The 27,773-nt window shown below is 55.9% G+C and overlaps 1 protein-coding gene across 2 annotated transcripts; it reads right to left on the bottom strand.

Moving 5' to 3' along the window:
- Positions 1 to 333: 333 nt before the first annotated feature.
- RANGAP1 (Ran GTPase activating protein 1) lies at positions 334 to 26,466 on the bottom strand. Of its 2 annotated transcripts, XM_060025729.1 has the most exons (17): positions 26,256 to 26,466; positions 23,986 to 24,135; positions 19,687 to 19,814; positions 16,805 to 16,864; positions 15,215 to 15,394; positions 12,866 to 13,000; positions 10,762 to 10,920; positions 9,642 to 9,755; positions 9,177 to 9,276; positions 9,007 to 9,091; positions 8,391 to 8,447; positions 7,793 to 7,937; positions 6,667 to 6,786; positions 4,939 to 5,041; positions 3,896 to 3,984; positions 3,505 to 3,626; positions 334 to 1,486 (listed from the first exon to the last, which is right to left on the bottom strand). In XM_060025729.1, exons 2-17 carry the CDS (start codon positions 24,095 to 24,097, stop codon positions 1,417 to 1,419), a joined length of 1,779 nt encoding a protein of 592 aa, XP_059881712.1. In that variant the 5' UTR covers positions 24,098 to 24,135; positions 26,256 to 26,466; the 3' UTR covers positions 334 to 1,416. The 2 variants fall into 2 exon arrangements, with proteins under 2 accessions (XP_059881712.1, XP_059881713.1); XM_060025730.1 differs by lacking the exon at positions 8,391 to 8,447 and having other exon boundaries at positions 339 to 1,486.
- Positions 26,467 to 27,773: the final 1,307 nt, after the last annotated feature.

A 27,773-nucleotide genomic window follows, 5' to 3' on the forward strand; every position in this document is an offset into this window, starting at 1 on the left:
AGGGGCCCCTGCCTGTGCAGCCAGCAGGGCCTGTGGCAAACTCTGGACACCGTCCAGCTCAGCCAGGCCCACCAATGGGGCAATGAAGGGGCCAGTGGAGCAGCAGCCCAGAGGTCGGGTAAAGGGTGAAGTGGGGCCAGGCAGGTGAGACAGGCCGCAACTCAGATCCTCCCCTGCCCGGAGCAGGAGTCCCACCACCCTCCCCGACCCCTATGGGTCGCTGCCCCTCCTGGGTACCACCCGCCCAGCTGTCCCATGGGAGCCGGCATGCCCACAACAGAGGAAGCATCCAGGTCTGCCCCAGGTCATGACACAGGGCTGGCCCGGCGGCTCTTCTGCAAGATGGACTGCCCCCCTACTACAGACCAAGATGGGGTCACAGTGGCCATGCTGAGGTGGGACCCCAGGCACCAAGACCTTGAGAACAGCCCACTTTAGGTGAAAAGCTTCTCAAGTCTCCGCTGCTGCTACACATGACTTTATTTGTGAAGCCCCGGGCACAGCCCAGACACACAAAGAGCATGAGAGGAAGCAAGGTGTCACAGGGCATGCCCAGCCCCCACCCGGCCCCTGCCCCAGATCCTTAAGGGTGCCCAAGATGCAGCTCAGGCATCAGTGGGCCCTGGCCCTAACCCCCCCAGGCTGGAGAACAGGTTTGGGCCTGCCCAGATGCCCCCTCCAGCTCAGCACGCAGGCCTGTCACAGACACTTCCGCAGCCAGAGAAGGGCCCACCGGGCACAGAGCCGGCACCGTCCAGGCAAGTCCAGCGCCTAGACCCTAGCGTCTGCCCACTGGCTTCTCTTCCTATCCACACGGTGTGGGTGCCAGGGTCTTGCCCTCTGCTAGCGGCCCCACGCACAGCAGTCTCTGGCCCTCGGGCTGAGGGCTCAGCACAGCGTGGGTGGATGGTAGGAAGAGTGGCGGCTGCAGGACCGGGACTTGGCGACAGGAAGCAGAGGCAGCCATCGGGTGAGCAGCCCCAGGCAGGGCAGGAAACACCCAGCCACAACACGGAGGGAACAGCACACGGACAGCAACACCCCAGGCTTTGGTGCAGCCCCAGAGGATAAGGAAGGCGAGGTGGGTGGGGACAGCCACCAGGGCCTGGCGCCTGCGGCACAGATCAGCAGAGCGTCCTCAGATGGCGGTGAGTTTAATGGCAGAGCAGCCTGCAGCCCTTCCGCCTGGGGGCCAGCTCCCCTCCAGCGGGACCAGGGCCAGGCCAGCAGGGAGACGTTAAAAATGCGAACCCCGACACGAAGCACACACCTGCACATACGCCGCACCAACACACGTACTCAGGAGACACGACACACACGACAAAGACCCTCCCTGCTGCTGGCCAGAGTCCTTCCTCTGAGTCCCTTCCCAGGGCACCGGTCCAGGCCGAGGGATGGGGAGAGACCAGATTACGTCTAGACCTTGTAGAGCGTCTGCAGTAGATTGTGGCGGGCAAAGGAGCAGGATTCCAGGGCGCCATTGGGCCTGCGGGGAAAGAAGGGTCAGCAGGTGGGGCGGGCACCTCTGGGGGCCAGGAAGCTCAGGCTACAGCAGGGCCAGTTTCCCCCCTGTGAAGATGGAGTGGGGGCCGTTTCTGAGGTCAAAATATACACCCGACTCCATCGTTCTCATTTTCACAGTGACTTTGCAAGGGAGACGGTAGCTCCCACCTTCTGCAGGTGGGGGTAGGTGGGGCTAAGAGGGGCGGGTGATACACCCGAGGCCACATGGCCTAGAGCTGGCCAGAATACAGGCCCGCCGAGCCGGCAGGGAACCTGGGCCTCTGCTCTCCACCAGACAGGCTCTCCGAGGCCTCTCCAGTGTGCACAGGGCCAGGGAGCCCTCAGCAGCCGCTAGTGCACATGTAAGAGTGGACCACAGGAGTCCCACCTGGGCCCCTACGAGTAACAGGTTACCATCAAGATCATTAGTCTCACTGCAGAGAAAGAAACTGGTGAAAGATGCTCAGGGGGATGGGTGAGCCTGTGGTGCAGCCAGGACCGAAGCCCACAGACACCTTACCTGGTCCCGTCCGGGCTTGGATCCCAGACCACTGGGCTGGGACTTGAGGGAAGGGGGCATGCATATCACTCCACCGTCGCTCAGTCACCCCCAAGGCCTGGGGGCAGCTCTTACCAAGCCCCCCTCTTTTAAAGTGGAATAGACTGAGGCCTGCACTGGAAGGCAGGCAACAAGCCAGGAGGAGGCAGCCTGTCAACTGACCATCAAGGGCGAGGGTGTCCATGCCCAGCCCAAGGGCCACACAGGGGATGATGGGAATGCAGAGCGAACAGTCCCAACCAGGGGTTGGAAGGAGACAGAGGGAGCCGGGCTTCGTCAGGGGTTGGCAGGCGGGGGCTAGGGCCACCACGTGGGGACACCCCAGACAGTCCGAGCGAAGGCCCACGGGTTGAGGCAACATCTCCTGCAGAGGGAACAGGTGTGGGGAGAGTGCACCTCGCCGCGGGGAGGCCAGGCTGCAGCCAGCACGAGATCCAGGACCAGGGTTTGGACTTGCCCTGGACTCCAGCAGAGGAGCAGCTGCAGTGCAAGGGGCGGTTTGGGTGGGGGGAGTGTGGTGGCAGAGAGGGGGGCAGACACGGCGAGGGAGTCAGGCCCAACTAAGGAGGCGCTGCTATGCACACGGAACTAAGAGATGTCAGGTGGCAAAGAGGCCGAGGTGCCAACTAGGTCCTGGGGGTCCGGCGCATGCTCCTCACCCCCCACCCCAGGCGGGCTGCCCCACGACACTTCGTCCCACGCTCTAAGCACCCTGACTGATGGTCTGGACCCGCCAGTGTTACATGTCCCCCAGGGTGCGGGCACCTCCTTTCTCCTACACCCCCTCCCACTTTCCCCCAAGGCGACAACCTCACCCACCCCTTGGTTGGGCAAATGGGGAGACTGAGGCCTGGGGATGGCCGGACGTCAGCTGGGGGCCACGCAGGGCCTCAGTGAGGATGGGGACAAGCCTCCCAACCCGCCCCTGAGGGGCCCTGAGGTCTGGAGGCTCCTTCCTACTCGACTGTGGCCAGCGCCCCACCTTTCCCAGGACGCTCCAGGAGGAGGCCAAGGTTTCGTGTGTCTGGGCACTTGGCGTCCCCAGGAGAGGGGCCTGCGGCTGTGGAAGGCCGAATGGGCAGACCCCTTTGGCCTAGGTAGCTGGGGGAACGAACACAGAACTGCTCCCAGAGACGCTGCCGGGTACAGGACCTGGGGCAGCAGCACGACCGTGGGCCAACACCTCCTTTGACCCGGAGCTCGCTTCCTCGTCTGCAAGATGGGGCCAGTGCACATCCCCTGTCTCTCTCAGGGAGACACTGTCCCCGAGCCCTGTGTCCTCAGCTGGGCACAGGGGTGGTGAGACTCAAACACAGATGCCGAGAGCCCGAGAGGTGTGAGGGCCTCTGACACGCCCCAGTCACCAGGCCAGGGAAGCCTCAGCTGACCAGAGGCCTGCACGCGTGGTCACCGGCCGCGTGAGCTGACGAGGGCACACTCACTTGGTCACGAATGCCAGCAGCAGAGGGGCAAGGGCCTTGGGGAAGTACTCCTGCTGCACCATGTGATTCAATGCCATCAGGGGGCCGTACAGGTTGGCAATGGCCTTGATCTTGTCTTCACTCTGCAAGGGGAACACACAGCAGAAGGCAGCGTGAGCTTCAAAAGGTCACCTGGGGGACCCCAGGTCTCCACCACCTGGCCCCTGCTGACAGCCCCACGGCCAAGGTCAAGCTGAATCCTAAATCCTGTCACGAAGGCCGAGGCTGCTTAAGCAGACCCAGGCCTGGGTCCAGTGTGGGTGACAGGCCCCGGCAGGACTCGAGGTGCGGGATGCTGCTGCCTTTGGTGCACCCCCGCCCCCCCCCGGGGCCCGCGCTCCTTCCAGCGCACCTTGAGCAGCCCCATGTGGATGAGGAGCCTGGTGAGGAAGGCATTGGAGTTGAAGGAGGATGAGCTGAAGGCCTTCTTCATCAAGGTATCTGCAAGGCAGAAGCAGCAAAGAGGCCTAAGGGCCCGCAGCCCCTGAGCACACAGGCTGGGCCCTGTCTCCTGCGCTCATCAGGAGGTGAACACGGGGGGTGGGATGTGGACACAGGTGGCAGACTGAGGGGACAGCTAGCACCAGGCGAAGGGCTCAACCTGCCAGCTGTGATACCTTGGCCCTTCTCTGTCCTGGCCTCACAGATAAGACGGGCTTGGGCAGAGATTAAGTGAGGCAGGTCACCGCTGAGGGAGGTTTCAGCCATTCTGGGGGTGGGGGAGGGGGAATGGATGGGAAGGGACGGGGGGGAGGCATGGCCAAGGGCCCGCAGGGACCGCCTGGGCCCCTGCCTCCGAGCGAGCGAGGCTGTTCTGGGAAACCGAATTCAGATAACCCGTTCCCACAAACGCCCACGGTGCGGCGGGGCTCTCAGGGAGCAGACACGGAGACTCCCACCCCCACCCCACCCAGCCTCCCCTCCCATGGACCCTCCCGTCTCAGTGTCACCGACAACCCTGGAGAAAGCCTCCCAAGTGTTTCCACTCCCTTCTACCTTTTCCCTCCCCCCTCTGCCTGGCCCAACCTGGCCACACTAGAGATCCTGGGAAGCCTTGGGAAAGATGCGGGGGAAAGCAGGGGGACCTCCAGGTGGAGGGGACTGTGTGTGCACAGGCTCAGAGGTGGGGACAAGGGCTCGGCTCTCATCACCCCTCCTCCGAGAGGTCCGACCTTCCTGCGGTGGGCGCCACCTGGCCCGAGTTCTCACCGTATAGAACTGTATGGCTTTGGGAAAGGCCTCAGTTTCCCCAACTGCAAAAAGCAGAGAGGCGAGCACCCGGCCGGCTCTAAGGCAAGAACCCAGTGGAAGAGCAGGTGAGAGGAGAATGTTCCGACCTGAGCCCCGGGGGCAGCGAAAGGCAGGAGCCATCCGGGCCCCACCCACCCCACGCACCTACTGCATCCTGCACCGCGGACCTCACTGTGGCTTCGTCCTTGAACACGGAGGACACCTTCAGGAAGGCAGAGACCACCTTCTCCGGATCAGATGTGTCAGTCTGAGGACACAGGAGACAATGGCTGGTCACCAGGGGTGAGAGCCCCAGGGCCTTGGCACACAGTGGGGATGTGCCTGTGGCTAGAGGAGGCCTTGGCAAGAAATGGGCCTTCAATAGGCAAGGACAGGTCCTGCCTCGCCCCACGCTGTCTCCTCAGAGCCTGCACGGGCCCGGCCACAGCAGGTGTGCACACACACTGAGAGAATTCACGTTAAAAATCATTATCCCTGTGACCCGGAGATCCCCTTCCTGCAATCTAACCTGACGAAATAATCCAGAATGCAAACGATACTTAACACACAAGGAAACTGACCTCAATTTCCCTGACGACGGAGAAAAGTGGAAAGTGTGAATCCACAGGAACAGTGGATGGCTTAAGTGCTACATCCACTCACTGAGATAAAGGGCACGAGAAGAGTTTTACTGACACAGGAAAATGGTGAATGGTATTAAGTGAAAAGATGGGCCACATGGAGGTTTGCATCATATAATCTCATTTATCATGGGGGAAAAAAATAAGAGTACAGAAAAATATAAACGGGGGATAAAAAGCAAAAATATCAAGGCAGCTCTGCGAGTGGCCCCTTTTATTTCTCTGCATAGACATACCTCAGAGATACTGCAGGTGTGGCTCCAGACCACAGCAATAAAGCAAATACCGCAACAAAGCGAGTCATGTGAATTTTCTGGTATCCTAGTGCATTGTTTAAGTCTGTTAAGTGTGCAACAGCATCAAGTCTAAAAAAGCCACATACATGATTTAAAAAGCACTGTATTACTAAAACATGCTGTCATCTGAGCCTTCAGCAAGTCATAATCTTTTTGTTGGTGGAGGGTATGAAATACTGTGAGAATTACCAAAATGTGACGTTATCTAGAGACATAAAGTGAGCAAATGCTGTTGGAACAATGGCACCAATAGACGTGCTCGACACAGGGAAGCCACAAACCTTCAATTTGCAAAAAACGCAGTAACCGTGAAGCACAGTAAAACAAGACGTGCCTGTTTTTATCATTTAACCTCTGTAAGCCTCAGTTTTCTCGTCGGTAAAATAAGAGTGGAAGGGTCTACACTCCGGTTGCCAAGAAGGTTAGATAAAATCATGTCCAAGTATTCAGAGCAGCAGCCAGCAGACAGGAGGTGCTCGATAACTGTCTCCGAATGAACGAAGTAACAACCCAACCAACGAACAAGTGAGGCTGGAGCAAGAACGCAAGTAGACCGGGACCTGCACAGGGGCCGGGGGCGGGACAGCTGTTCTAGAAGCAGCTGGTCCTGCAGAACACACAGAGGGAAGCCTAGGTGCGTGTGCTCACATGAGAGTCCTGGGAAGATTCCCGAATTCCAGTCATCACTGAGGTGCCACAGGCTTACCCTTCCTCGCAGCCCAAGTGTGTTCGCAGTGGGCGCAGACATCTGCAACCACTGGTCACACCCATTTACACGTGTGTGTGTGTGTGTGTGTGTGTGTGTGTGTGTCTTACAAAAAAACAACACGTGGTAGTCCCCGCCCCCCACATCGACAGTGCCCCGCCCCCCCAAATCCCGTGCTCTGCCTGAACCTTTGCTCTGGCAGCTCCGGAAGCCAAGGCCGGAACAGGTCTGGTGTCGGAAGTGCTGTTACCTGTTGGGCTATGAGCACGGAACTCTTGGGCCCGAGGCGCAGCAGCTTCTCCGGGGAGGGGAAGGCCAGGAAGGTGGAGACGTCTGCAGGAGGCGGGGAGGACAGGACAGGAGCTGGTTCCTGGGGGACAGGTGGCACAGGTGGCTCTGTAGAGGTCCAGATCCAGACTCCTTACCCAGAACATATGCCCCTCATGCAGGCCAGTCAAGGCTCAGAGTCCAGAATTCCCCAAAGTTCCCCAAGGGTGGGGTGCCCACAGATGCTGGCCCTGGTCGGCTCCTTGTGTAAGAGCCTCTGGGGTCGGGGCAAGCCACCTCCCTCAGACTCCAAGAGCCTGGTGCAGCCAAGTGGATCCTCGCCATGACGTGTGATGCTGCAGAAGCGGCTCCAGGGCTAAAGTGGCCTCACCAGGAACTAGAGCCTCAGGCCGGGTAAGCACTGCTGGCGAGCACCACAGGTGCCCAAAGAACCAAAGACGCCCAGCCATTTCTGGAACTGCTTCCATAAAACTGGACAATAAGCCAAATTCAACAGCTGCTGAATCTGTCCAACCCAAAGTCCTCCCAAAGCTCTATTTGGGAACCTCTGAGGGAACAGACGTGGCAGCCCTGAGTCCACCAGCCTCCCGGCCAGGAAAGGAACACCAAGTGTCCAAGCTGAGTCACCAAGCCAGCCAGTCTCTGGAATGGGGGCCATCCTTATGGGTCACCAAGATGAGTAGGAAAAAAAACTTCTAGTTATGCTTGTTTTTTACCCTATTCTTTTAGAAATACTTATATACCCCCAGCACAGTGGAAAATCCTGTATAACTTTACAGTTGGCCCTCTGTATCCGCGGATTCAACCAGCTGAGGATCCTGCAGCACTGCAGTATACAATTACTGACTGCGTGTAACGTAGCAGCGTCACGTGTGTTATAACTTATAGATGAATAAACACATCTAGACTGAGGTACGTACAAATACAACTACGTTGGGATGATTTCCTCTTTCCACAAAGAGTGTGCAGTCAAAACTAGTTTGCAGTCACTGCCTAAGAGGATCCCACACCCATGACCCCCGTGAAAAACGTCTCAAGATTTCATGCTCGGGGGACCAGGGCTCTGATATGGCAACCACGGGACTCACCCCACCGTCAGGATCCAGCATCTTCCTGGGCGGTGCGGTCGGCCGCTCCCTTCGCTCTCCCGGCTGTGGCTCCTCCTCCTCCTCCTCCTCCTCCTCCTCGTCCTCGTCCTCGTCCTCGTCCTCGTCATCCTCACCCTCATCGTCACTGCAGAGGACAGGGTTGGCTAAAGCAGACCCTCCCTGCCCAGTGGCCCACGATGGCTCTGAGAACCCAAAGGCCCCAGCTGGGCAGGAGCCTGCACAGGGCGAGGGGCGCAGCTGCCGCCAGGGTGGGGACACGTAGAGTCACCAGGGAGCCCATCCCTCCTTGCTCATCACCCAGGGAAGCCCACGCTGCAGACAAGGAAGACTTCAATCTCGTCCCTGTCCCAAAGGAACCCACGGCCCCACTGGGGAGACAGAGAAGATGAAGAACACCGCCTGCCACAGCTGCGGCCCAGGGCCTGGCAGGAATACTGCCCAGGCTGAGACGCCCAGGACTGTGCTACCCACATCTCGCTGACCACAGGAAGCTATGGTTAAGGGCGAAGGAGGGGTCTGCCCTGCCTCTGAGGAAGGCTGTTCCATGTCCTCTGGACTGGGAGCCCCTTGAGCCCACCTGGCATAGCTCCTAGCAGCGGCACTGGGCCTGGCCCTGAGGGACACAACCGACGACCTGACAAGTGAATGAAGCCAATGCAGAGACTGGAGAGGCAGGTGGAGATGGGTGCTGAGGGCTGAACCAACTCCCATCCCGATCGAGGAGGCAGCCCCCCACCACCCCACCCCCGGCCTCTGTGAACCCAGGAAGCCCCACTCGCCTGCATCAATCTCCTCCTACAGTCAAGCTCTAAGGCTGGTTTCAGGAACAATGCTGAGCCCCCCCGACCACTACCCACGCGTCACTACGTCACTGCTGCCCCACCTTGCCCGTCACATCACCTTGATGATCAAAGGTCATCCCTTCAGAGGCCTCCCCAACTCACCCACTCCAAAGGGTGACCGATCTCAGCCCCCATTTGTCCCTTTGCTAAATATGTGATAACTTGATTATTCTGTCTCACTCCTTGATCCCTCGCCCGTGGCAACGAGGTCTCATGAGTCAGAAACCTTGGCTGTCTTACTGTCATATCCCTAATGCCCAACACAGTGCCTGGCACATCACAGGGACTCAACCAACGTTTACTGAATGAATAAAAGTAGTAACAAAGGAGCCACTAATCCAGATTCCCCACCTGAGGGACGCCAGCACCTTGGCCATGTTGAAGCCATCCAGCACTTCCTGGAGCTGCTCACAGCCTTCTTCTCCCAGGTTGTTGCCTGCTCACAGGGGAGGGAACAGAGGGTCAGGCCGGGGGCTGGGGCCCGCCCGGCAGGCCTGGGCCGAGGCCACCACCCCTATTACCATTGAGGTCCAGTTTCTCCAGCTCCACCTTGTCAGCCACGGCCTCAGCAACAGACAGAGCAGCATCCCTCTTGATTTCACCGAATGACAAGTTCAGCTCCTAAAAAATAATGGGAAGGGGTAGAGGCGGATGATAGAAACACGGGCCGGGAGGCCTGCCACTACCCTGAAGCCTCCGTTTCCCCCTAGTTAGGGTGCAGTATACTTCTGCTATATTGCAATGACCCGTACCACTCTCCTCCTCCTTTTTGAAAACTGAGAGACTGCAGCTCAAGAGGGGTGAAGAGACGTGCACGGAGTCACAGGCGGAGGGTGTAGAAGAAGTGGGCTATCAACCCAGGCCACCTGCCTTTGAAGGCTACAACCCTGCCACCTCCCCCCACAGCTGCTCTGCCCGCGCAGCTGTCACCCCGAGCGTGGGGGAGCCTGGACCCCGGAGGGAGGAGGCAGCCCGCCAGCCAGCACCTTCAGCTTCGGCAGGCCCCCGTGGACGGCGTCTGCGATGGCGACGGCGCCCTTGGAGCGCACCAGGCAGTCCCCGAAGTTGATCACCTCCACCTGCCGCAAGGCCTTCAGCGTCTGCGGGAAGTGAGGACCAGGGTGAGGGCCCTCCTCGAGCTGGTGCCACACCCCATATTGGTCATCACACCCTGTCCCTCCTGTATCCAGTCTGGGGGACTCATCAGTTCTTCTTGTTGCCCCCAGGTGGCCTCCTGGCCTCCGGCTAAGCCCCGTTCATGGCTCCCTGTTACTCACAGGAGCACGTCTCAAGGAGTCAGCAAGGCCACAAGGACTTGCCTTCCCCCTCCAGCTCCTCCAGCCCTCCAACACACCTCGAACCCTGGCCTGTTCACACCAGGCCCAATGGAGCACGGCTCCTGCCATCTCTGGGCCTCCCCACGTGCTGCTGACCCCTCTGCCTGAAACACCCCTCCCGCCCTCCTTGTCCAGACAAAGTCCACTTGTCCTGGAGAACTTGGCCAAAATGTGACCTCCTCCAGGAAGCCTGCCCTGCGTCTGACTGGAACTTCCTGTGTGCTCCCCAACCCTTGCACACGTCTCTGCTAACACCCCACGGCAGGCCTACTAGACTCCTGTGGGGTCATGGGACACCCAGCCAGCCACTGTGCTCACGGCCCTGTGCTGTTGCCGATTAGCTACTTCCTCCCCTCCTCGAATTAGGGCTCCTTGAAGGCAGAGTCTGACTCAACTGTGTGTGGCCTGCACTTAGGACAGGGATGGGCGCTAGACAGGGGCTCAATCGACAGCTGACGAAAGAATCAGTGAGGAAACAGGCTGAAGCAGCCTCCAAGAGGCCTCTGAGAACAAAACCAGCGCCGACAGCCAGGGTTGCATGAAGGCAGCTTAGGATGTGGTGGTATGGACACACAGAGCTGCCCAAAAGGGCACAGGCTAGCTTGTGACATACGCCCCGCTCTGGAGATGTTCACATGGCTGAACCCATGGGATACACACCAAGTGGGCGGGTAGGAGGGAGAGCAGCCGCCTGCTGATGGGTCCACCACAAAGGCAGCAGCCAGACCCAGTCTCCGGGGCCTGCTCTGGCCCGGCCGCACCCCCTCACCTTGGCCATGGCCACGGCACCCTTCTCGGTGAAGGTGTTGTCGTTCAGGTTGATGACCCGCAGCAGGGGGTTGATGGCGAACGCCTGGGCCAGGGCAGTGACACCGGGGTGATTGATCCCGTTCTGCGGCATGTGGACCTCCTCCAGAGTCCCGATGATCTGCGAGGAGCAGGAGGGAGACAGGTGGGCCCCCAAGGAAGGGGGACAGCCCCAGGCAGGAAGGCAGCACTACACATCAGACACCAGAGGGACCTCCCCGTTTGGGGCCCGTTCAGGGCATGACCGCTTCCGCCTCTCCACAACTTCACAAGGGAGACCGACCTGGGATTAGGATCACCACTAGACAAGAGATGACCAGGCATCAGAGGGGCTACGTAACCTGCCCAGGGTCACACAGCTCTGAGCACAGGTGTCTTCGTCTGGTACCTTCTGCACTGTGGGGACCCTGGGCTCTGGCCTGACAGTCAGCCCTGGCTCTACTCTATATAACATAGCTCTGCTTGGCCTTTCTCTCTTGGGGCCCTACTGCCTTATTTGCACAATATAACTGGCATCCCACACACCACCTCCTTTTCTGGGGCGAGGAGGGTCTTTCGTCTCTCACTCTGGCTTTGGACGCCTCCCTCCCTTTCTCTGCCTGGAACTCTGTCTCCTTATGTTGTTGGCATTTTCCTGACAGGCCGACTCCTCATGCATTCAGCAGCTCTCATTTTGGATGCCTCCTCCCCCCAGGGAGACTTCCTGGATCAACCCCCCAGCACAATCCAGGGCTCTTCCTCTCTGCCCCCAGAGCACCTCATCCTTCCTCTGTCACGGCGCTCATCACTCTGGAGTAGCGAAGCCACCTTCTCGTCTGCACCCCAACAGCCCCCAAGAGCTCTAGGAGAGGCCCACGTCCCAATTGCCACTGCTACCCGGGACTGAGGACAGGCGGGCATAACTCTGTACCCAGGCACCTTCTGTTGTCTCTGGGCGCCCAGCACAGTGTGGGGGTTCACAAATAAATACAGGCAGCCCAACTGAGGCACATTCCAAGTCAGGGCCTCTTAATATTTTCTGTGCCATGGACCCGTCGGGCAATCTGGGAAAGCCCCAGGGCTCCCCTCCTCAGGATGATTTTAAATTTTAAGTTAAATTATATAGAATAACAAATTCATTCAGAAGACAATTATCAAAATATTAAGAGAAGCTGCCCAAATGTGTGCTGTAGTAATCTATGTACCTCTTAAGGCAATGAATAACAAGACCTAGGTGTACCATCACTGTGATCCTAATATACGAGAAACAAAATTTCTATCTATCTCTAACAGCGATCACTTGACAGGAAAGTATCTGTGATTTCTCCTGGTAACAAAGTTACAGGAATTTCTAAAGCTGCTGAGGTTTACTGTCTATATTCACAGTGGAAGGTAACACTGTATTTAACTCTGTAACACTGTATTTAACAATCATGCAATTTCCCCCCAGCCATGTTCAAAGACGCCCTGAATTCTACCCACAGACAAGTGGGATCCCATGGACCCAAGTTAAGCACCCCCCCTCTGCTTCTAAGAGCACCGAGGACGCCTGCTGAACGATGTACCCCGTCCCAGCACATGGAGGACAGCGACCAAGGGAAGGGGTGCAGAGAGGGTGTAATCTTTAATGTCACCGTGTCTATGAGGTGACCAGGCCACTCCAGCTACAGAGGAAGAGGCAGAAGCCCCTTGCAGCCAGGGGTCCAGTAAGACACAAGGCCCTTCTCCCCTGCAACGTCCGCTCTCTTGAGGCAGGTGGAGTGCCGGAAGCAACAGGACCACGGGGGATGCTGCTGTGGCCTGAGCATGGTTAATGCTGCTAGAATATCGTCTGCCAAAGGAAATGCTTAAATTAAGAGAAGTAGGAGACAGACCCTCAATTTCCTAGCCCATGGGGCAGGTGCAGCCCTCTCACTAGCAGAGACTCAGCAGTGTCCTGGGCCCGCTGGGAGGAGCAAGGGCAAAGCAGAGGGAGCAGCAGGGACAAGGACATCCAGGGGCGTCTCATCCAGCCGCGGCTCCTGCTCCCGCCCTCCCCGCTGGCTCAAGGGCAAGTCTGATGGGCTCCACGGGCAGAAACCACTCACCCCAAAAGCCTCTGCTAAGGCAGTGGCTCCGTCGTTCTCCAGACGGTTTCTGCCAGCCATGAAGACCTTCAGGGCCAGCGGCTTGCCTTGGGCACTGGACTTCCGATGACACTCAGTCAGAGCTGCTGCCAGGATCTGGGGGGGAAAGGCAAGGGGCCCGGGCCTAAGGCAGGAGGCCCTGGTCTTCAACAAGCCATGAAACCCAAGGGTGGTGGACACGGGGACGAAGAGCTGTTCAGCAGCACAGCGTCATACCTCACCCACACCCAGCACCCTGCAGGGACAAGGGCTTTGACATCCACCACCGTGTCTGCATGTCTCGTCACCCCATGGGGTTTAGCCCCACAGCAGAGATGGGGAGCCTGAACCCGGGAGAAGGGAGACACCAACACTGAGTGGCCAACCTTAAGACAGGTCCTGGGGAAGGGGCCTCACAGCTCGCTTTACTGTCAGAAACCCTCTGTCAGGTGAGGACCATCGCGATTCCCACTCTCCAGCTGAAGAAGCTCAGGCTCAGAGAGCGACAGAAACTCTCCTACATTCACTAAGTGGCAGACTCTGCACAGAACCCAAATCTTCCAGATCTTCCAGCATCTCTTCCACGCTCCACAATGCCTAAGGGGAGCCGGCCGAGGAGAGCAGGGCCCCGCCGCACCCATCTGACACATGCCCGTGCTCAGGCCAGCCACACGGCAGGGGCTCAGCTGCTGGGGGTGAAACCCTAAAATCTGGTTTGCCCTGACCTTGGGGTGGTGCCAGGAGGTAGCCTCTCTCCCGTGACACCAACAGAGCAGGAGTTTAAAATGCTGTCGGTTGCTAGGTTGGAACTGGAGAGACCAGGGTAAATAAGACATCGAAGATTCAGGGGAAGCGCAGCAGAAGAGAGGTAACGTTTAGAGCACCTACTAGGTCTGGAGCACTCTCGGCAAAGGTACTTTCACGCCTTGTTTCAACCTGAAAACGGGCCTGGGAGGCAGGTGGAACTGGCCTTACTCTATGACAAGGAAGCCGAGGCTCAGGGGGAGGCACATGAACTGGCTGAGCTCCCAGAGCAAATACGCGGAGGAGCTGTGACCGGCAGCTGGGTCAGTTTGCCTGCACGCAGCTCTGTTCTTGGGGCACGTACAGGACACGGGACACCACCAGCCTGACTCCGTGATGGTGGTGGGTCACGCGTGTGCTCAGGGCAGAGACCGCCAACTTCTGCTGTAGACCAGCCTCAAGGAATCTTTGCAGAGGTGGCTCTCCCAGCACATCCCACTCTGGGCTGGGCTGGACCTGTCTTCAGTGCTGATGCAAACATTTTTATGTCTTAACACATACAGCCTATTGCCCCCTAGACTGGAGGAGCGCTGGCTGAGATGGGTGCACGAGCGTGACCTGCCCTCCCTCCTGCGGGCAGGAGACAGGCCGTCTGCAGGGGTGGCCCCTCTGGCTCCTCAGCCTGGGCCACCGCGAGCATCACGTAGGTGGCTCCTCTTGCTGCTCTGACCAGCCGTGTGGATGCAGGTTCAAATCCCACATCCGTCCCATGCTAGGTACATCATCTGGGGTGCTCAACCCAACATCGCTAAGCTCAAGTGTAGTTATCCGAAAACATGGGGACAGCGTCACCCACCTTTCAGTAAGGGCGAGAGAATTAAGGTAACACATCTTCAAAGAGAAGATGTCTCCGTTCGCTGTCTGTTCCTATGTCCTGGCCCTTTGCTCCTTTTGGTCAGAACGTGAGGGAAGGAGGATGGGAATGCAGATTGGTGCTCAGCCTTTCTAGAATCTAGGCCTAAAGCAGCCAGAATGGACCAAGAAGAGAATAAACAGGGCTGGCCTCCCTAGGTGCCTTTCTACATGGACCAGCCTGACTTGCTGGCAGGATGGGGGAGGCACCCTGGGCAAGGTCCTAGCCAGGAACAAAGGTGAGCTGTGCCCAGGCCTCCCAGAGTGGTTTCTCTTTCTGGGCTCCCTCTCCCACGTGCACACGCCAGGCCTTACATGGCTCTGCCAGCTGTTCTGAGGGCACAGCAGGTCTAGTGATGCCCAAGCCCTGCATTCTGCAGAGCCAGCAGGTCGGAGTACGTATGCAATACTGCCTATGTGTTGCCAAGGCAACACAAGAACTGAGGATGGTTGCTTGCAACCCCACACTCACAGATTCCATCTCCTCTCCCCACTGGCCACAGGCTGCTGCCTTTGAGGCCCTTCTCCTTTGAAGAGAAAAACAACAGGCCAACCATCCCAGACGGTGGGTGGCCAAGGGCACATACTTCAGATGGACACAAATGTAGCAGGGGACTGGGCAGGGAGGGAGGCGGAGGACAACGGGGATGCGGGGAAGGGGGCTGCCGCACCCACCTTGCCGCCACCGACACCCATGCCACAGTTGTTGAGCTTGAGTTCGTGCAGGGTGAAGCAGGTGGAGCTCTTGAGCAGGGCCTCGAAGCCTCGCACGCCGTCGGGCCCGAACGCGTTGTCACTCAGGTCCAGCTCCACCAGCTGGGCCCCGGCTGTGATGAGTCCCTCCCCGAGTGAGATCTGGGCACAGAGGGAGCTCATGTCCGTTTCACAGACACGGACAAGGTGCTGCGTCTATGCCAGGCCCCCCCTGCCCTCAGAGGGCATCCAGGCTGGTGGGGAACTGGCAGAGACACAGACCATTTCATTATAGAGCTGATCATGTTATATCAGACTGAAAACCCTGCAGAAGGCTCTTAAATCACCCAAATCAATTTATTTAACCTGCCCTCTAACCCCAGCTTCCCCTGGTTCTCGTCCATCCTTTGAGGCTGGTATCTAACTGGAGCAGCTCTCCAGGGGCTTCCTAAATCCCCCACCCAGGGAGCCCGCCCTCCAGGGCCTCCATGGGGACACCTGTCACAACCTGGATGACCCTTAACTGTCTGCCAGACTGAACTGCTTTGGAAATGAGGTTGGTGCCCAGGCATCTCAGGAGCACCAGTGCCGGCTAGATAAATGGAGGCCTGAGAAGGCAGCGCCGGCACATGGACAATCGTGCCAACAACTGACCACGAACCTCGCCCCAAGGACACTCTGGGCTAGGAGGATACACTGAGAGGCTGCCCGCTGCCAGCCCCGCCCCCTTCCCTTGAGCCATGTTCTGTCCTGTGACCCCTCCTATCCCTCCCACAAGTGCGCCTGTGCACACACAGGCTGGGAGCTCCACCCAAGAGGGGCTGAGCCCCAGGAATGGGGAAATGGAAAACAGGCAGAGGGAAGCCACCCACGATGGGAACCAAAGCAAAAAGAGTGGTATCAAATGTAAAATAGATAGCTAGTGGGAAGCAGCCGCATAGCACAGGGAGATCAGCTCGGTGGTCTGTGACCACCTAGAGGGGTGGGATAGGGAGGGAGGGAGGGTGGGAGGGATGAAGCAAGAGGGAGGAGATATGGGGATATATGTATATGTATAACTGATTCACTTTGTTATAAAGTAGAAACTAACACACCATTGTAAACAATTATACTCCAATAAAGATGTTAAAAAATAAAAAGAGTGGTATCGGAGAAAGGGAAGGACCGGAGGGAGACAGGACAGCCAAGGCAGCCTGTGTGCAGAATGAGGTCGAGAGGGACCACAGGGTGCAGGGGAGGGAGGGGCCAGGACGAGAGGGGTAATCACGTAGGGAGTAAGATCCATGCTGCTTGCGGGCGAAACCACTAAGCTCAAGAGTGAACCCTGGGAAGTGTCTGCTGTACTTCCTGTCACCGGGCCGCCCGGTCTCACAGGGACTCTGAGTCCTCACTTCCTGGCTCCTGCTCGTCAGGACACAGGCGGAGGCTGTGCTCGCCTGGCTGCCTTTTCAGCATCTCAGGCACCCACAGGGCACTCAGTCTCCGGAAAGAAGAGGCCGTGAGAAAAAGTCCTGGGAAGTGCTAAAGGGGTCCCTGCAGCCGGCGGCAAGAGCAGAGGCCCCATTCACTCACCAGGGCAGGTGGGATCTCAGACCGCAGCCTTCCCGTGAACATGTCGCTCCAGTGGCATCGCTTTGGAAAGAGGAAGAAAAGAGTTAGCTGAAACCCTTGGAGGTGGCCTTCGGGCAGCCCCTTGTCTCCATAGACTTGGATTACTGAGCACAACAAGACTGCTGAATTGGGGTGAAAAGTGGGACCAGCTCTGACCGAAGCTAATAGGACCTGGCAGCCCCTAAGGACCATGGGGGAATCAGCAGAAGTGTCAGGAAAACGTGCCATCTGTCCAACCCTCTGGTTCTCCAAGAGGGAAATCAGGCTGAGAGGGAAGGGACTGGCCCCAGGCCCGCTGGCAGGGCAGTGGCAGGACCAGGACCAAGACACTAGACTCTTGGCCCACTACTTCTCCCCAGTGCTAGTTTCCCACACTGTGTGGGCCACAGCGACATGATTTTGGGCAGTGGAGGAACAGAAAGGAAACAATACAGGATCCAGCAGTGAGGAAGTTACTCTTTTTTAAAAATATTAATTTATTTATTTATCTTTTTTTGGGCTGCACTGGGCCTTTGTTGCCGCGCGTGGGCTTTCTCTAGTTGCAGTGAGCAGGGGCTACTCTTGTGTTGCGGTGCGTGGGCTTCTCAACGCGGTGGCTTCTCTTGTTGTGGTGCGCGGGTTTCAGTAGTTGTGGCACATGGGCTTAGTTGCTTCGCAGCATGTGGGATCTTTCAGGACCAGGGCTCGAACCCGTGTCCCCTGCATTTGCAGGCGGATTCTTTTTTTTTGCGGTACGCGGGCCTCTCACTGCTGTGGCCTCTCCCGTTGCAGAGCACAGGCTCTGGACGCGCAGGCTCAGCGGCCATGGCTCACGGGACCAGCCGCTCCGCGGCATGTGGGATCCTCCCGGACCAGGGCACGAACCCACAACCCCTGCATCGGCAGGCGGACTCTCAACCACTGTGCCACCAGGGAAGCCCTGCAGGCGGATTCTTAATGACTGCGCCACCAGGGAAGTCCCGGAAGTTACTCTCTTTTCAAGTCTCTTTTCAACCCTCCTGACCACCTCCAGAAGGAAGGCTCAGGTTTGGGGCCGGTGGGTCTCACCCACCTCCCCACTTCCAGCTCATCTGCCTTTCTAACGAAGGGAGAGCAGGCTTCAGGCTCAGAGTCTCTGGATGGCAATGGCCTCAAACTAGAATTGAATAACACTCTTTTATTTCCTTTATGGTAAGGGATGCCATTTTCCAGTTATAGAAGGGATCATGTTTGTTTTTAAATTACTTCAAAATGAGCTGATTTAAAGGAAATATTAGGTAAATGTCACAAAGGTAGTGGCCACGTGACTGGGTCATGTATCATGCTGGCCAGCAGAGTTGAGGCTCCAAGCACACAGCCCTACTCTCTAACTCTGGTTGCTGTGTCCACCAAAATATCAACTCTGGCAGCTCTAGCCTTTCCTGGGCCAAACCTGGAAATGATGGGACACAGGACAAGCAACTTTCCCCTGAAACCCAGTCCTTAAAATGTATGAACTAAACCCAACCTTAAGTACAAGAGAAGTTGATTTTTGCAGTAGAATTCTCACATCCTCCAATAATGCAAATCACTAACATATCGGGAGGCATTCTATATGGGTCTGCTCAGTGAGTTACACCTGCACACAGGTGCGCAGGGTCAGAACAGGTAGCCACAGCCTGAGCCCCTCCCAACAGACAGTGGCATCTCATCCTGAAGCTTCCCCAACCCAACTCTGATGGGCTGAGGTCAGCATGGGGCTCTGGGGCACAAGGCTGGCTTCTAGTCCTGCCTTAGCTGATGCAGGCCTGCCACTCCCTGTCTCTGACCCTTTGTATCTTATCTTTGAAATAGGCTTTAGGCCTCAATGATCTCCAAGTGGGCAGCAGAGCAGTCAAGAGACTGGGATGGTATCTGGGCTGCAATCCTGAGATGTGTGACCCTGGGCCACACTTTCCTCATCTGTCAAGACCTAACTTGTGCACGTGCTGCAAGAGTGGAAATAGCAACTTATCTCGTATCAGTACTGTGGCCAGAACAGCACCGGTGTCAAGGGCAGCTCTGGCCCTGCCGCTGCTCCCACCCTGGGCTCCTTCCAGCACTGAAGCAGGCTTGAGACACTACATGGGGCGATTCAAGGCCCTGGGTCTACACAGGGTGACAAGATGCATGCGGTATTCCCGCGGCTCAAGCTCTCTCACTACATGAGCCTGCATGTGGCCACCATGGCAACATCTCAGGGAGGAAAAACTTCTTTGCATAAAGGAGCCCAGTTTCAGAGCTGAGTCCAATGCAAGGCCTCATAATGCAGCAAATAAGGTGGTGGCGCTGGGGCTTGAACCTAGGTCCTTGGATGCCAAAGCTCAGCTGCTGCGGCCTCCATGCCCGGGCCACCTCTCCTCCGTTCCTGTCCTTCACAGGTCACTGAGGAGAGCTGAGTTCTTTCATAGGAAAATGTCCCAGCTTATGCTCAGGACAGGAGGCCCTGGGCAGGAGAGCAGAGACAGTCCTGACTTGGCTGTCTGTTAACCTGACCGTGATCTTCCTGAGGGAAACAAACATCAAGGGTCACTCTGACAACGAGCTCGGGGCCCTCCCTGGACAAATCCGCTCCGTTTCCTCTCATGGCCCAGGCCCTGTACACCTCCCCTTTCAGAAAGCACAGCTGTACCACGGAAGGCGCATCCGACTTGGAAACGGGAATACGGCTCAGCCACTGACCAGTGGCAAGACCCTGGGCTGTTTCCTCAGCTCCCCTGAGCCTCAGTTCCCTTAACTCACAAAATGGACTTGAGTCGCCTTAAGGGTTAATGACATCGGCCGTGGGGCTGTGAGCGGAGGCTTGTCCCCAACCAGTCTGGGCCTACTCGCCCTGCAGACCTCACCTTCAACTCCGACTTCTTCTCCAAGGCCTTGGCGATGACCCTGGCTGCTTCCACGCCCACCGTGTTGCCCTCCAGGCGCAAGGCCTCTAAGCCGTCGAAATCTTCAATCTCCTTAATCACGTCTTTGGCTGCCCAGGACCAAAAAAACAGAACCTTAGACTTCTGGAGCCACGAACGGCAGAGGCAGGAGCTGAGGCCCAGCGACTACCTCGTCACTCACAACTCCAAGGGCTACGGTGCACCTACTGGGTGCCAGACCCTGGCTCACCAGGGAGACTTGGACCGGCTCACAGTCTAGCAGGAGACATGGCTACACAGAAAATCCCTCTCTAATGAGTGTTAAAACAAGGCAGGCATGAAAGGCTTGGGAGGCAAGGGAAAAGGGGAACTGGCTGGTTTGGGTGAAGAAGGTGCTAGGCACACCTTGTGGGTTGTGTGTGCGTAGCCTGCCAAGAAGGGGAGTACACCAGGCCAAGCAGGGAAACGGCACAAGTCAGAGGCCAGCAGGCACAATGGCACACGTGCTTTCATGGTGAAATGACTCGCGTGTGGGGTGCTCACTACTGTTCTGTTTCATTATGATGAAAAATTCCATACAACCTAAATGTCCATCAGCAGAGGACAGGTTAATTCACTGGGATACGTGATATAAATAGTTACACTGATGTCCTTATGAATGGCGACACAGGTGATTACCTGACTTGGAAAATAATCATGTTATAGTGGTAAGTGAAAAATTAGGTTATCCAGTGGTGTTTGGTCTGATCACACTTTTAAAATGTTGTATGCATTCTCTCTCACACGCACACACTGAGGTCCAGAAACCAAATGTTAAAGGGGTTATTTCCAGGTGGTGGGATTCTGAGTGAATCTGTGTTTTTCCAGCACCTGCTCAATATATTCTCAATGCATCAGGTTAGAAAGCAGCTTTTAAAGTATCTGTAATTATGATCTCAATTATTTTAAGAAAAAAAGAGGAACTCAGCTATGTGTTTAGAAAAAAAACAAAAGACCAGAAAAAATGCATGAAAATTAAAAGTAGTTATATCCCTGGGCTGTGTTATCATGAAGATATGGTTCTTTTTCCGTCTTTCGATGCTTCCGTGTTCTATAATGAGCATGTATTAATTTCACAATCTGAAAAAAGCACGCAGGTTACACGAAAGACAAATCTAGTTTGGCTGGCACAGGATGGAGCGGGTGACGTGGTAGGGAAGAGACAGAGGAGTGTGAGAGAAGAGAAGAACACACAACCGGAGGGCTGTCGGAAAGCTTGTGACTTGCAGCCCATAAGGGGCTCCCTGAGAAGCCTCCACACGCGCCTCCCTCCCCTCGCCTCCCGTGCAGCAGCACTTCCTCAGAAACCCTTGCTACTGGCCAACAACCGGGCGTCACAGCCTCTGATGTCTCATGTGCAGCCTGCTACAATTTTACACTCATCTGAATAGTTACTTTTTATTTTTTTATTTTTTTTAGTTCCCCCGACCAGGAGTTGAACCCACCCAGGCCCTCAGCAGTGAAAACGTGGAGGCCAACCAGGGAACTCCCGTGACTTGATCGTTATACCATCTTCCTTACTGGGTCATGAGTTTGTGGAGAAAGGGACTCGCTTTGCCTCTGCTCACTACCACCACATCTAAAGGTAGTTACTGTTGGGTCTAGTCTACAGCTGAGTGAACTGAGACACAGAGAGAGTATGGAAATACCTACTAAGGTCACACGGACAGACGGCAGTGACCAGCACTCGTTTCACAACAAGAAAGACTGGACAGGTATGAGACTCCCATTTTCTAGAAAGGAAAGCTGAGGCTCCACGGAATGAAACCACCCTGCCCAGGAGTTCAGGGAAAACGGCAGAGCTGAGCTTCAGACTGGTTTTCCAAAGCTGAACCTACGTGCTGCTCCCCAAAGCCTTGCTTCTGCACAACCAAGGACTTCATGCAGGGCCCTGGTGGGGAAGTCCCCGAACCTTTCTCCATACTCTGGAGCTGCAATTCCAGAGCTCCAGGTGCCCAGGCCTCCCCTGCAGCTGGCACTTGGGGCAAGGGCTGGCATGGCCTCTCAGCCCTTTGGAAGATTTGCTCCAAAAGGAAGTCCCCCTAACATCCAGGGAATGGCCAGGTCACCAGGAGAAAGGATGGCTGCTCAAGGGAATGTTTATACCGTTCTTAGAAGGAAGGCAACAGAGATGCCAGGGCCCCAAGGGGAGCCGTGTAAGTGACACAGGTACAGAGATCCGAAGGTACTGCACTTGCCACAAGTTTAGCCTGGGGAGAGTCACAAGTACAGAGTGAGCGTGGAAGGAAAAGCACCAAAATGGGAAGAGCAGGTACAGGAGAGGGTGGGGGTCACAGCTGAGTTGCCCCTCTCACTTGATATTCAACCCATACCTCTGTTTAAACTCAAAAACAGGTGAGGGATGGGCCCCAACCATCCCTGAATAACCACCGACTGTCATGAGGCTGCATGGAAGGGATCTGTCTTTTCAGCCTCTACTGCCTCACAAAGTAACAAGTTCCAGGTACTCTGCTATGTAAGGCAGCAAGAACTTTCTTTGATCCTTAAATGACTTACTAGGGAGAGAAAAGGCCCTTGTTCTAATCATCAGCTTCACGGCCTCCCCTCACAGGCCCCTACCCTCCCTGGACCTCACCCGCTCACTCCCAGCCCAGATAGAGGCCCTTTCTGGGCCCACGATTAGGCCACCAGGCACCTCAGTACAGCATTCAAGGGCCTCTGCCCTGGTGAGATGAGATTCTGACTTCTCTTCTCTCAAGCCCACCCTATGTGTCTCAGCTCCTGGGTCAACTCACGTGCAGTGCCCTTCCTCCTTCAAACACCCACCTCATCCATAGAATGACTTCCTGTGCCCTTCTAAGCTAAAAGAGATACCTTTCCTCGACCTCACTTCCCAGAGCTTTCTCTTCATGTCTCTCCGAGCACGTTTCATCTTCTCCCTCCTGTTAGTTGTCTGGGTACCTCATTCCTATTCCAGGTAAGGAGCTCCTGAGACGCCATGGCTATAAGCTGGCCATCCCTGATGACCTCCAAAATGGGAGGCAGCATATCCAGCCTGAGCTAGTGAAGTCATTATGTGCATGGATTTTAGGACCAGACAAACCTGAACTTTCTTCCCAGCTCCACTACTTCTAGCTGGGCCTTAGGAATGTCCTATCACCTCCCTAAGCCTCAATTTCCCAATCTGCAATATGGGATGAAATCTACCTCAAGGCCTTTTGGGGGGGATAAATTGAGATACTCTTTGTATGGCACTTAAGACTGCCTGACATAGTGTTAATGACAGCATTTAATAGCAAATTCATGCTTACTGAGCTGAGCTGAACATCTACTGAGAAATACCAGAACAGGGATTCAGCTGGACCTCTGATAAAATCCCAGCTCTGCTATTTACCAGCTGTATGACCTTGGGTAAGTTACTGAAGTCCCCCAAGTCTTTTTCTCCTTATTTATAAAATGGCAACATTTTTACCTCCCTCCCTCAGGGATGATGCAAGGATCAAAAGTGACAAAGCACAGGGAGAAACTCTAAATTTTAAGGCCCTACAGAGACATTAGGAACGTGCATCACCACACTTCCAGCAACCCAAGGAAGGACTCAAGCAGTCTCTGACCTGGCAGAGGGGAGCACGCCTGCCTGCACACCATGACAACCAGGCAAGTCCAGACCAGTTTCCCTGGTTGAGCCAGAACCTCAAGAGGCCTTACAAGTACTGACGTAGGTGCCTTTGCTTCCAGATGCCAGGGTATTCAGGGTTGATCAGTGCCAGCCATGCCTTGGCCAGGGATGGTGAGACAGGGTCTGCCTTCCGACTCCTCGTTCTCTCCAGTCCTAATGCCTGTTCAGTCAGGAGCATCCGTCCCTCTCCCAGGGCCCTTCAGCTGCGTGGACTAGACCTCCCAAGAGGGCCTGGATTGTTGTTTTAATGCATCTGCATGAGGGCCTCAGCTCTGGGGAAGGTAACAACTATTCCCAGACCAGCTCTGGATCTTGGGGGTGAAGGTGGGGCTGGATCTGAAGTAAGAAGTCAGGGCTGTATCTCGGGACTGCCGCTAACTGTGGTCCCTCATTGCCTACCATCCCTTCCAAGAGATAAAGGGGCCCTTCCCACCTTGCCAGCCTGAGCTGTCACCAGCAGGGATGCCTACCGTGTGCTCATGGGCAAATCATCTTTGAGCCTCACTGTGCTAGGACAAATCGTGTGATAATGAAGCTAAACCGGCCTGACAAGTGGGAACAGTAAGCACTCACTCGCTGGGCCAGTCTGCACGGGAACTCACCATCTTCTGCAGTGTTGAGTTTGAGGCTCTTGCCCTTGAAACTCAGCTGTCCCCCGGCCACCTGGGTTTTGGCTAGCGTCTCTGCCAGCTTGGCAATGTCTTCAGAGGCCATGCTGGCCACGCTGGTGGGCTCCCCTGGAAATCTGCAACCTGAGGAGGTCAAAGTTCATTAAGAGACAGGATTCTCCGGGTGCCTCCGGGTTGGGGAGGGCAAGGTAGGACATCAGCCATTTCAGCTACCTGACCCCACCTCCCCCTGCTAAGGAAATCCCAAGCCCTAAACCACTGGGAGAAATGAAAATAGCATTTGGGAAGGAACAGTTCTAAAAAGGTGGAGGTTTCAGCCTCTGAAGAGTTACCATCCGACTACAAGTCCTCCTCTGCCCAACTGCCCCAGCTGGGACACCAAGCAAAGCCATGTGAGTTGACTATTTCCTGGGTCCCCAGTGAATGGCAGTCAAGTCCCAGTCTGATGGCTACAAAGAGTCTACCCAAAGCGCACACAGCTGCCTGATCATCTTGGCTGCTCTCCGTCTGAGAGTCCCATTCCTCAAACAGGACATGGATGGCTATGGGATCCAGGTCATCCATCCCAAAGAATGCCCCACCACCTACGGTGGCATGACTCTGGGCGTGGGGCACGAGGGTCAGCCCACTGTACGTCTGGTTTCAGCCTTGGCCAGGAGACTGGACAGCCCATGGTGGCCAGACTTCAGGGGTTCCTAGGAGACCAGAAGTCTCTACATCACAACAGCCACCATCACAACAGACCAAGGACAGAATTGCTGAAAAAAGGAGCTTCCAGCCTGGAGTTCAGCAGACTGGAGTTCAGCAGACTGGCAGAAAGCATCACTACATTTCCCCAAAGAGGAATGACAGGTAATCAGGGAAGAACGAGGATATGTAGTGTCTCAGATAGTGATAAGAAAAAAATAAACAGGGAAAGGGGTAAGGAGTTTTCTTGTTTTTCTTGGGGGAGGGCTGCCATCTAAAATAGAATGGTTAGAGAAGGTATTATTAATAAAAAACCAAAGACTTGAAGGATATCAGGGATTGGGTCATGCAGATATCTGGGGGAAGAGCATTCTTACAAAGGAAGCAGCCAACGCAAAGGTTCTTGTGGGGGAAGAGGGGTGATTAGAGGAAGTGCAAGGAGGCCAGCTGGGCAGGAGTACAGACAGGGAGGGAGAGAAGAGGTAAGAGATGAGGAAAGAGAGTCAACAAGAGGCCCGAGTCACAAAGGCCATTTTAAGAACTGTGGCTTTTACTCTGAGTGACAAAGAGAGCCATTGGAGGGTTTCTAGCAGAAGAGAGACTGTGATCTGACGTATGTTTTGACAGGATCACTCTATCTGCTGCATGAGGCAGGGCATTTCGAAGCTGCTCCAACAATGAATGAGGGGATGAAACTGAATATAAAATAGCCTCAACCCCCCCCCCCCACTTGAGTTATGGAATGGGACAATTTAAGGTTAGAAAAATGGTGGTGAGGCCTCCAGATGGAATAGAAACACAAAACTTCTCAGCTGAAAGAGGGTTCATTTCTCAGTCCAGTACATACATACATACATACACACACACACACACACACACACACACACACACATACACACACAAACACACCATCCACTATAAACACTAGGAAATTGAAGCACACAGTGGTGAACTGATTGGTCCAAGGTCTGCAAAGGACCAGCGGCAAAGCACAGACGAACGGTAATTACACACACTCCTCTCCATTCCGCGTAGGAGCGTCGCAGATTTTCCTAGGTGCACATCCACGGCTGCTGCCAAGCGTCAGCAGAGACTCACGCTGGTCCGGGGCCTGCGGCGCCAGCCCAGGCCCTCCGCGGGTGTGGGCCTATTGGGAGGCGGCAGCGGGGGAGCGATGCGCGAGTACGGGCCGCAAATGACAGCCACGCTGTACGGGAACCCCATCCCGGATCCCAGGCAGACGCGCACCGCCCCCAGATGACACCGACGCTAACAGGAGACGCCACTGCTGGCAGCTGCGGGCTGGGCGGCCAGGGTGGGCCTGACGCCCTCTCTAAGCCTCAGTCTCCCCACTTGTGAAAAGGGCCAACGCCCCCCAACTCCCTCACTCCCACCCCCATCGCGCTCTGCCATCGAGAGCACAGGGGAGAAGGCGGAGGGGGCACGCACAGAGTGCTCGGGGCCACCACACCTTCCTCGTCCAGTTCCAGGGCCGCGCCGCCCCCCACCCCAATCCCAGGCAGGTGACAAGAAAAGGAAAGGGACCCCGACCTTACCGTAAAGAGGCGGCGCCGCCGCGTGGGTCGACCGGAGCGCGTACGTCGGTCCGGCGGGGCGGGGACTGATTTAGGGTCCGGGTCAGGTCAGGTGGGGGTCGCCGCCTCCAGTCCAGCTGCCCCGATGCCCAGCCCACTTGCCCGTCAGCTCTCCGAGCGGTTCTCGCCGCTCGAGCCTCCAACACCACCTGCTCCCCGCACGGCGGCAGATGATGGCGGAGGAGGAGGATTTTGAAAGCCGGCAGTTTCTTTCCTTCGATTTGATTTGTTGGAGGCCAAGGCCGGCTTCCCTTTCCCCCGCGCGCGTGGCCTATCGGGTATGACAGTCCAGTTCTCCGGCGCGGGGCGCGGCAGGACACCGAAGGACCGCGCGCTTGAACTATCACTCCCGTGATGCACCGCATCCTAGAGCGCCTCGGCTCGTCCCTCTTTGCCCTCCCTTTTCGGCTTCTGGTTCTTTCTCTGAGAGGCCACTGGGCGGTGTTTAGCCGCGAGCTCCTAGGGCGACTACAGTTCCCTAAACGCCTTGCGTCCCGACCGCCTCAGCCCTTCCGGAAAGGTTCACTTTCACGTAACTTTATTGACAAAGGGTGGTACTGCCGTAGGCTCGCGCTACATCGATTCGGCAAGAACTAGGTGTCCATTTCCTAAAGGGAAAGCCTCGCCTATTTTGTCCCATGAAATTGGAAGGACGTTCGAGGATTTCACATAAATAGCCCCAAATTGCTTGATAATTAAAAAGGGGGGGGGAAGGGGGGAAATAGTAACTCTATAGTAGAGAAACTGCCACACCACCTTAACTAAGTGGTCCACATTAACGTCAATAACGGGACAAACTGACATCCATCGCACACCTCCCGCTGTGATGTACTGAGAAGGATCACCATCCATTCAGCAACGCATAAAATTAATCGTGAGGAAACATCAGACATACCCAACTGAGGGACATGCTACAGAATAACGTGTTTGTGCTGTTCCAAAAATGTTTGTGTCGTGAAAGACAAAGAAAAGCTGAGGAACTGTGGCAGATTAACGGAGAGTAAAAAGACACGATGATTAAATGCAATACGTGGTCCTGGCTAGGATCTTGGGGGTGGGGATGGGGGGAATTACTATAGAGGGCAATATTGAGACAGCAAAATTTGTATGTTGGATCATAGCATTGTATCCACATTAGACTTGAATTTTTTTTTTTTTTTTTTTTTTGGCTGTGTTGGGTCTTTGTTGCTGAGCGCAGGCTTTCTCTAGTTGTGGCGAGTGGAGGCTACTCTTCCTTGTGGTGTGCGGGCTTCTCATTGCGGTGGCTTCTCTTGTTGTAGAGCACAGGCTCTAGGCGCACAGGCTTCAGTAGCTGCAGCACGTGGGCTCAGTAGTTGTGGCACACGGGCTTAGTTGCCCCACGGCATGTGGGATCTTCCCGGACCAGGGCTTTAACCCGTGTACCCTGAATTGGCAGGCGGATTCTTGATCACTGCGCCACTGGGGAAGTCCCTGTTTTTTTTTGTTTTTATATTGTAC

The sequence above is a fragment of the Delphinus delphis genome, chromosome 11 (genome assembly GCF_949987515.2).
Source record: "Delphinus delphis chromosome 11, mDelDel1.2, whole genome shotgun sequence".
Classification (NCBI taxonomy): Eukaryota; Metazoa; Chordata; class Mammalia; order Artiodactyla; family Delphinidae; genus Delphinus; species Delphinus delphis.

Coding starts and splice junctions, on each gene's coding strand:
- RANGAP1 (XM_060025729.1), bottom strand. CDS start 24,097: ATGGCCTCTGAAGACATTGCCAAGCTGGCAGAGACGCTAGCCAAAACC. Junction 9,756..10,761: donor GTGCCGTGGCCATGGCCAAG/GTGAGGGGGTGC, acceptor CACTTCCCGCAG/ACGCTGAAGGCCTTGCGGCA. Junction 5,042..6,666: donor CCGTGCTCATAGCCCAACAG/GTAACAGCACTT, acceptor CTGTGTCCTCAG/ACTGACACATCTGATCCGGA.